The 9,402-nt window shown below is 52.2% G+C and overlaps 1 protein-coding gene and 1 non-coding gene across 2 annotated transcripts in view; both read left to right on the top strand.

The window, feature by feature from the left end:
* The window catches only part of EEF2 (eukaryotic translation elongation factor 2), a 26,737-nt gene extending 17,802 nt beyond the window's left edge, over positions 1-8,935 (top strand). Inside the window, exons 3-16 of the mRNA XM_009636681.2 lie at positions 425-644; positions 1,365-1,546; positions 1,634-1,845; positions 2,635-2,813; positions 3,203-3,308; positions 3,622-3,735; positions 3,922-4,060; positions 4,502-4,697; positions 4,895-5,153; positions 5,482-5,589; positions 5,697-6,050; positions 6,932-7,114; positions 7,201-7,333; positions 8,572-8,935. Of these exons, the coding sequence (XP_009634976.1) occupies positions 463-644; positions 1,365-1,546; positions 1,634-1,845; positions 2,635-2,813; positions 3,203-3,308; positions 3,622-3,735; positions 3,922-4,060; positions 4,502-4,697; positions 4,895-5,153; positions 5,482-5,589; positions 5,697-6,050; positions 6,932-7,114; positions 7,201-7,333; positions 8,572-8,765 (2,541 nt within the window). The 5' untranslated portion in view covers positions 425-462 and the 3' untranslated portion in view covers positions 8,766-8,935. The remainder of the gene's footprint in view (positions 1-424; positions 645-1,364; positions 1,547-1,633; positions 1,846-2,634; positions 2,814-3,202; positions 3,309-3,621; positions 3,736-3,921; positions 4,061-4,501; positions 4,698-4,894; positions 5,154-5,481; positions 5,590-5,696; positions 6,051-6,931; positions 7,115-7,200; positions 7,334-8,571) is intronic.
* LOC118452060 lies at positions 3,365-3,433 on the top strand. The gene has a single exon (XR_004841710.1). It is a non-coding gene; the product is annotated as a small nucleolar RNA SNORD37 (small nucleolar RNA).
* Positions 8,936-9,402: the final 467 nt, after the last annotated feature.

The following is a 9,402-nucleotide window of genomic DNA, read 5'->3' as shown; positions in this document are numbered from 1 at the left end:
TGGCACCGGGACGGTGTTGATGCCGAGGATGGGCCTTTGCGGTGGCCGCCTTATGTAACGCTGCAGAGGACAAACGTACCGGTGCACCGGGCTGTCACCTGCCTGCTGCGGAGCAGCGACCGAGCGAGGGTTGGGTTTTAGTGAGGCTTTGCCTTCGGGAAATGTTGATACTGCCGCAGTTGGCAGGAGACTGAGGCAGAGAGGGAGCAGGCTGGGTTCTTGTGCTGTGTCCCAGGCCTCTCTGCTTGTAACACCAGTGTCAGTGGTGCCCTTGCTGCTGGTTGTCCTGTAATGTGGGCCACACAGGCAGAATTGCTGTTCAGTGTGACTATGACAGGTATTTGTGGCGTTGGTTGGGCTTCCTAGAATTGTGGGAGCTGTTTCTACATACCCCACATTTCTCTCTTCCCCCTCCTCTCATTCTTCAAGGTGAACTTCACAGTAGACCAGATACGGGCCATCATGGACAAAAAGGCCAACATCAGAAACATGTCTGTGATTGCCCACGTTGATCATGGCAAATCAACCTTGACTGATTCTCTGGTATGCAAAGCTGGTATCATTGCCTCTGCCCGCGCGGGGGAGACCCGTTTCACCGACACAAGGAAGGATGAGCAGGAACGATGCATCACCATCAAATCAACGTGAGTTCCCTCCCTTCAGGCACCTCAGTGCTCCTGCTGCGTGGTCTGAGCTTGGGGGGCTTTGAGTCCTCCACTGGTTTGATCATGAGATGAAAGAAGACGGCGTCAGGCTTTCCCTAGTCTAGTTCAGAAGCTCATCGCTTGCTCGTGAGGATTGCTTAAGTGAAAGAGCGAGTATTGATTGGCTTCTGATGAATCACAGAGCACTACCTCAGTGGCCACTGGGAAATAGGTGTGTAGCGGGAGCTTCAGCCTTCCATTTTAGCAGCGCGGCTGTTGGATGTGGCTGATGTCCGCTGGAGTCCTGTGGCTGTGGTGTGGAGACTGTCATGGGAGCATCTCTGGCGATGTATCTGGCGGCTGCATCACTGCAGGCAGCTTGAGGACCCTGAGGGGCATGAAAAGGGATCAAAAAAGAGGTTGGGCCTAATAAAAAAAGCATAAGTCTTTGACGGAAAGAAATTGAACCCTCTTTGGGCACTTGAAATGGCATGGAGGCAGAAGAGGTTATGATTTCAGAAGAGGTTACAGTTTCAGAAAAGCATAGGAAGGGCAGATTTTAGCTTGCGCTCCTGATTATCTCCCATACTGGCCTTTTGGGAAGATGCTTCAGGAAATCCTGAAGCCCAGGCACTGTTGTCTCTGCAGGATGAAAAGCTGTTTCTAAGCATTGGGGACGTGTAACATGTCAACAATTTTAATAGTTTTCCTTTTTTTCAGAGCTATTTCCCTATTTTATGAACTCTCTGAAAATGATTTGGCCTTCATCAAGCAGAGCAAGGATGGTTCTGGTTTCTTGATCAACCTGATTGACTCTCCTGGGCACGTGGACTTTTCTTCAGAGGTCACTGCTGCTCTTCGTGTTACTGATGGTGCCCTGGTTGTTGTAGACTGCATCTCTGGTAAGGTTTTCTGCAGCCATATGCAACTGGAGCTTATGTTGGGTGAGTTTGAAGATGAGGTTAACTTAATGCCCCCATGTTTGGCAGGCGTGTGTGTGCAGACAGAGACTGTGCTGCGTCAGGCCATTGCTGAGAGGATCAAGCCTGTCCTGATGATGAACAAGATGGACCGAGCGCTGCTGGAGCTGCAGCTGGAGCCAGAAGAGCTGTACCAGACTTTCCAGCGCATCGTGGAAAACGTGAACGTCATTATCTCCACGTATGGAGAAGGAGAAAGTGGCCCCATGGGAAATATCATGGTAAGGCTGGGTTCGAAACTAGTGAGAGGGAGCGGTTGTGGCTCTTTGCTCTCTCAAGTTGAGAAGTGAGAGTAGAACAATGAAGGTACCTGAACTACCCAGGCTTGTACTGGTTTGGAGCTCTCGCTAGCTTTCCTTCCAAATCTTCTGTTGGTTCGAGGCTTGAGCAGATAAAGACTATAGATACAAGAAAGTATTTTCTCTCTTTACAAGGGTGCCCTTGTTTTGTAGGACACCTTCTTGCCCACATCACATCTGTGATGTCGGGTGATGTGAGATCCTAGGCTCCTACACAGCATCACTCCCCCGGCTGTCTTCTGAAATGGAAGGCCAGTAGGTGTTTGCCAGTCCCTGTGCTCCGAGCACTCCCCGCTGGGTTCCTGGGTAGCGCGCAGGGCTGTTGGCTCGGAGAAAAAGCTTGCGCTTTGTTCCTGTTGAGCACTCTCCTGCATGCTGCAGGTTTTCATGTATTGCTGATACCCCCCATGAAGGACAGGAATCTTACCTGCACGCAAGTCTACGTAGCTGCTGAGCTGTCTTGAGTACGTTGTTGAAGTGATGACAAACTGATCTAGTTCTGCGTTACAAAGCTAAAATGGTGGGTGTGTGGCCAGGCTGTCCCCAGACCTCAGAGATGGCCGCTGTCGTGGAACTGCTTGAGGGTCCCATAGTCCTGAAGCTTCATCTTCAACCTCTTTCCGTCCTTGAGTGGTGTTTGGGACTGAGTAGGCTGACTGCTGTAACGCTCCATGGCTGTTCCTCTAACCCAGCTTTTCTGTTCCCTTTCAGATTGATCCAGTGCTTGGTACCGTCGGCTTTGGTTCTGGCCTGCATGGCTGGGCTTTCACTCTGAAACAGTTTGCTGAAATGTATGTTGCAAAGTTCGCTGCCAAGGGTGATGCCCAGCTGAATCCATCCGAGCGTGCCAAGAAAGTAGAAGACATGATGAAGAAGCTGTGGGGAGACAGGTGAGGAATCAGGGCTGTGGTTTTTCACTCCAGATCAGCTCTGTGTGGCTGCAGCCTGACACTGTAGAAGGTCAGTAAGCAGGGAGGATGTGGTCGTGTCTGCTTATGGCCCTGTCTCAGTGACCTGGTGCATGTGGTAACAAATGAACTGTTTCCTGTGAAATCTTTGTGGAATAGGAACCACACAGATAAATGGGGAGGGGACAGAGAGTTGGCAACATGAGTTAAATATGTTTTGGTGAGCTCTGGAAACCTGAAAGTGATGGGGGAAGGTATGAGGGCTGTTCTCACTCAGCAGCTCTTTCCTCTGGTCCTAAGCAAGCAGAACAAGCCACGCTTCTGCAGCTGAATCGAGCATTGATACTTGTCTGACTTGATTCTTTCTCCAGATACTTCGATCCTGCTACTGGCAAGTTCAGCAAATCTGCTACCAGCCCTGATGGAAAGAAACTTCCCAGGACCTTCTGCCAGCTCATCCTTGACCCCATTTTCAAGGTGAGTTCCTTCGTGTTCAGCCCTTGCTGGTGTCTTACACTCTGGTTCAGTTACAGTGCGTGATGATGGAAAATTTCTTCACTTTGACCTGACTTGTCTGCTTGAAGAAATTTCAATATCTGACACAAGCCTGGCTCGTTACTCTGCAGGCAGGGAAGCTGGTGGTAGATACTGTGCAGGCAAATATGTGTCTGAGCCTCCAAATAGACTCAGCTGGGTGACGAGTGAGAACAGAGATTCTCTTCAGAGGTGTTTGTGCTGCTGCTTCAAACTGGGTCACCGGTGATGTTCATAACTGCTGCTGCTGTTTCAGGTTTTCAATGCAATCATGAACTTCAAGAAAGAGGAGACGGCTAAACTGATTGAGAAACTGGACATCAAGCTTGACAGCGAAGATAAGGACAAGGAGGGCAAACCCCTGCTGAAGGTGAGATTGGTCTGAATTGTCTGTGGGGAGGAGATGAGCGGTTGTGCTGCTCCAGCTGTGTCAGCTTACTGAGCAGCTACAAACCCTGCTTGGGTGGGAAGGTGCTGTTGGTAGCTTGGAGGTTGGGGAAGCGAGGGAAGGTTGTGAACAGTCTGACCGGGTGTTACTCCTCTGATCTCTGCTCAGGCCGTGATGAGGCGGTGGCTGCCTGCCGGAGATGCCCTGCTGCAGATGATCACCATTCACCTGCCTTCTCCCGTCACAGCCCAGAAGTACCGCTGTGAGCTGCTCTACGAGGGACCCCCCGATGATGAGGCTGCCATAGGTACGACGAGCCGCTGCTTTGCTTGCAGAGATGCTGCCAGGCATCTCTTCACATAAGTGCTCAGTGCTCCAACATGCCCATAGCCATCTTGTTCTCCAAGTACACAGCTCTGTGGCTGCTGTAATTCCTGAGTCCGTAGCTTTTCCAGTGTGGATCAAACAAGCTTACAAGCTTTACTCCAGAGGACTGAGCTAGCTAAGTAACAGGAGAGTAGCCAGGGTATATACCAAAGGCTTAAGCTGAGCCTGTGTTCATTTAAAACATCTCTTGGCAATGTGATCTTTGGTTGGCTGGCCATCTGCCTGGACAGAAATGAATGGGCTGGGACAACAGTGGGTACAGGTCTCCTGTTGGGATTTGGGGGCAACTGGGGGGGCAGGGAACACATACCAAATGCGAGAAGTGGTACTGAACTAAGTGGATTTCTCTCCCTCTTCCCAGGTATTAAGAACTGTGACCCCAAAGGCCCCCTGATGATGTACATCTCTAAAATGGTGCCAACCTCTGACAAGGGACGTTTCTACGCTTTTGGACGTGTCTTCTCTGGTCTCGTCTCAACTGGCTTGAAAGTCAGAATCATGGGACCAAACTACGCACCTGGCAAGAAGGAGGATCTGTACCTGAAGCCAATTCAAAGGTCAGTCCTGGTCAGGTGGAGCATGCTCAGAGCCAGGGTTCAGCTTTGTGGTTCTATAACTGTCTTGGCTCTTTTCTTATCTCTGACGCCAGGCAAGACGCTTGGCTCTGGACTTCAAGCCTGCTGCCACAACTCCAGGATAGCACCTGGTGGGACTTCTTTCAGACTTCATTAAAACCACTTTCTCTTTTCGCCAGGACCATTCTCATGATGGGCCGCTACGTTGAACCCATCGAGGACGTGCCTTGTGGAAACATTGTTGGTCTGGTCGGAGTTGACCAGTTCCTTGTGAAGACTGGAACCATCACCACCTTCGAGCACGCTCACAACATGAGAGTCATGAAGTTCAGCGTCAGCCCCGTTGTGCGTGTGGCTGTGGAAGCCAAGAACCCAGCTGACCTGCCCAAGCTGGTGGAGGGACTGAAGCGTCTTGCCAAGTCTGACCCTATGGTGCAGGTGAATGTCCCAAACGCTTTTGGGGAGAGGAGGAATCGTGGTCCTGTGCTGGCACAGAAGGCTTCTGCCTTTAATCATGGTTGCACTGGGGGTGCTGGCAGAAAAGTCTAGAATTGAGTATTGGTCCCAGCCCTGCCAGAGTGGGAAGGAATACCACATTCCATGCAGGGTTGGTGCTGAGTCACCCCCAGATCAGTGGAAAGAGCATCTAAAAGTAGCTCGATGAGACAAAGACAAAAATGGGAGACAGTCACTAGTGTTTTATGCGCGAGAGCTTTTGTTGCATTGCAGTCAAAAGCCTCACCTGCTGTATAAACGGTCTTTTCAGTGCATCATTGAGGAGTCTGGGGAGCACATCATCGCTGGTGCAGGGGAGCTGCACCTGGAGATCTGCCTGAAGGATCTGGAAGAGGACCACGCGTGCATTCCTATTAAGGTAGAGGAGCTGCAGTGGCAGAGCTGTAGGTGAGCTCTGAGCGGGTATCTGGGGAGCTGCGGTTTGGTCGGTGGCTGACTGGTCTTCTCTGCTCTCTGTCACCACAGAAATCGGATCCTGTTGTGTCCTACCGTGAGACAGTCAGCGAGGAATCCAATGTGATGTGCCTTTCCAAGTCCCCCAACAAACACAACAGGCTGTACATGAAGGCCCGACCCTTCCCGGATGGCTTGGCTGAAGACATCGACAAGGGTGAGGTCTCAGCTCGCCAGGAGCTGAAGCAGCGAGCTCGTTACCTGGCTGAGAAGTACGAGTGGGATGTCACCGAAGCCAGGAAAATCTGGTGCTTTGGTCCCGACGGCACTGGCCCCAACATCCTGACCGACATCACTAAGGGAGTGCAGTACCTGAACGAGATCAAGGACAGCGTGGTGGCCGGCTTCCAGTGGGCGACAAAGGAGGTGAGGGGCTGCGGTGGGGCTGGGATTGCTCCGGGGCAGGCAGTGTGCGGCTGCTTTTCAAGAAACCAGAAAAATTGCCACATGCCACGTGACGTATTTATAATGCAGAAGCATCTTCTAGGGTAAATGAAACCCACTGCCAGCTGGGATGAAGATGTCCTATCAGTTCAGACACGCACAAAACACAACCTCAAGACAAAAAGCCTTCTCCCATCATGGCAGCGCATACTTAAAATTTTATTAAAAGGTTTTCAGAGAGAGAAATGCAACAGCAGGGACAGAAACTATTAAGATGAATAACACAGCTGGCATCAAAAGAAAATGAAAGGTACTCCGAGAGCCTCAGCAAAGATCTGGCATTGTTTACCAACTACTTTTTTCAGGACTAGACAGGAGATGACTCCAAAAAAACCAGGTTGATAGGTAGACTGGGAACAGCAACATGAGAGGGTTTTTTCCTTTTTTTTTTTTTTAAGTCTCAGTTTGAAAAAGATTATACCATGCCAATAACTTTTTTTTTCTCCCAATAATGTGAAAAAAATACCTTTCCTGGCCAAATAATTGGGTTGCAGCATCATAAATGTGTGTCAGCACTTCTGCTGCTGATGGGAACCTCAGAGCTGTTGTGTGAAGATATGGGTGAATGGTTTTGGTGTGTGAAGCTGCCTCTGAGGAGCTGCAGTGGTGACTCGGAGGGAGGAGTCGTTGGTTTTTAGGTCCTAGGCAAGGAAGATGACTTGCCAAACGGCTCCTCACTGTGCCAGGCTCTGCTCCCCACTTCCAGGGAATTCCCGTAAGCCGAGGGACCGGAGCCTTCTGGCAGGGACCACCCAGCTTTTCCCCGACACTGTGTTGGTTGACCCCCTGCTTTGCATTTCCAGGGGGTCCTGTGCGAGGAGAACATGCGTGCTGTGCGTTTTGATGTGCATGATGTCACCCTGCACGCTGATGCCATCCACCGCGGAGGCGGGCAGATCATTCCCACTGCCAGGAGATGCCTGTACGCCTGCGTGCTCACTGCCCAGCCCAGGCTCATGGAGCCCATCTACCTTGTGGAAATCCAGGTGAGGAACCTCTGCTTGACCCGGAAGATCCTGGGCAAAGGGAACTCAAGCGGGCAGGCGGTGGTCCTGACACCTCTCTCTTGCAGTGCCCAGAGCAGGTGGTTGGTGGCATCTATGGTGTGCTGAACAGGAAGCGTGGCCACGTCTTTGAGGAGACCCAGGTGGCTGGCACCCCCATGTTTGTGGTGAAGGCCTACCTGCCTGTCAACGAGTCCTTTGGTGAGTGTGTGGGTCCTGGGCATTCCCCTGGGTGGGTGGCAGCTCCTGGGAGCTGGAGACCAACCCTGGGAAGGAAGGAGGGAGGGAGATCATGTGTGTCCAGCTGTCTGATGGCAACAGTCATAAAATTGTAGAGTCATTTAGGTTGGAAAAGACCCTTAAGATAGAGTCTAACCATTAACCTAACATGACCAAGGCCGCCACTAAACCATGTTCCTAAGCACCACATCTACACAGCTTCTAAACACCTCTAGAGATGGGGACTCGACCCCTTCCCTGGGCAGCCCCTTCCAGTGCCTGACAGCCCCAAGGGGAAGGAATTGTTCCCCATGGCCAACCTCACCCTGCCCTGGCACAACTTGAGGCTGTTTCCCCTCATCCCATCGCCTGTTCCCTGGGAGCAGAGCCTGACATCACAGAATGGTTTGGGCAGGAAGGGACCTGTAAAGGCAACCCAGTCCAACCTCCTGCCATGGGCAGGGGCATCTTCCCCTCGAGCAGGGTGCTTGGAGCTCCCTCCAACCTGGCATTGAAGGTTTCCAGGGCTGGGGCAGCAACTGCCTCTCTGGGCAACCTGTGCCAGTGTTTCACCACCCTCAGCATGAAAAATTTCTTCCATCTACTCTGAATCTCCCCTTCTTCAGTTTAAAACCACTGCCCCTTGTCTTATCACTCCAGGCCCTACTAAAGAGTGTGTCACCATCTTAAAAGTCCCAGTGAAGCAGGGAGGCTGTGCTGAGGCCTTCCTCTTCCCTGGCCTTTCCTCGTGGCAGAGCTGCCTGCGGCCAGCACCTCTGGCTGCTCTTTTGGGTTCCCTTGCCCCAGACATAGAAACATAGAATCGTTTAGGTTGGAAAAGACCCTCAAAATCATGGAGTCCAACCATAAACCCAACGCTACCGAGGCCAGCACTAAACCCTGGCCCTAAGGACCACATCTGCCGGGCTTCTAGATCCCTCCAGGGCTGGGGACTTGACCCCTTCCCTGGGCAGCCCCTTCCAGTGCCTGACAGCCCCAAGGGGAAGGAATTGTTCCCCATGGCCAACCTCACCCTGCCCTGGCACAACTTGAGGCCGTTGCCCCTCGTCCCATCGCCCCTTCCCTGGGAGCAGAGCCCGACCCCCACTCCTCCTGTCAGGACATGCCAGCACTGACCTGGAACATGGGGGTTCCACTAATGCTGACGCCCAACTATGCCTGTTCATCTTCCACCTCACCACCTCTCTTCTTCCTTGCAGGTTTTACAGCAGATTTGAGGTCCAACACGGGGGGCCAGGCTTTCCCCCAGTGCGTCTTCGATCACTGGCAGATCCTGCCCGGGGATCCCTTCGACAGCGCCAGCCGGCCTTGCCAGGTGGTGGCCGAGACCCGCAAACGCAAAGGGCTGAAGGAAGGCATCCCCGCCCTCGACAACTTCCTCGACAAACTCTAATTAAACTCGTTGGACTCTGGGGAAGGGAGTGGGGGGGGAGGGGGAGCAGGGGAATTAATTAATTAGCGTTAATGCCCGTGCGAAGGGGTAGATGCCCGTTGACCGCCATCTCTTTGCATTGTTAATCGGTTTCATAGCGATTTGAGACTTTAAATGAGGAAAGAACCAAGGAAAAAAAAAAAGAGAAATAAGCCTTATAGGTTGTGTTGCACATGACTCATCATTGCCATTGTAACTAAACCATTTCCACTAGATTTGCCCAATTCTGTATTTATTTGACTCAAAAGCGTTTCTGCAGAGGGGGAAGGGGGGAACGTGCTTCTTCATTTCTCCCAAAACCGGGGTAAATCGATGCAAAATGAACGGGGGTGAAGGGGGGGTGTGTGTGTGTGACCGTCATCCGTGACCATCGCCGCCTGTATTAGTGCCACTGGAATTAATAAAAATTGGATCATGGTGATCGAGGTGCGTTTGGCTACTTTGCCAGGCAGAAACTGGGGCGCCCCCTTGCGGGCGGGAGGACCTAGTGGAGGAACGGGGCTGCGGGCGGGAGGGGCCACGCCAGCGCACCGCTTCTTGGCTCCGCCCCCTCGGCGCGCGACGCCACGCCCACTTGAGGGCGGAGCCAAAGGGGGGG

This window comes from Egretta garzetta, unplaced genomic scaffold (assembly GCF_000687185.1).
Source record: "Egretta garzetta isolate BGI_Z169 unplaced genomic scaffold, ASM68718v1 scaffold4, whole genome shotgun sequence".
NCBI classification, from domain to species: domain Eukaryota; kingdom Metazoa; phylum Chordata; class Aves; order Pelecaniformes; family Ardeidae; genus Egretta; species Egretta garzetta.
The sequence above is the reverse complement of the archived record's forward strand: the minus strand, read 5'-3'. Positions and strand labels throughout refer to the sequence as shown.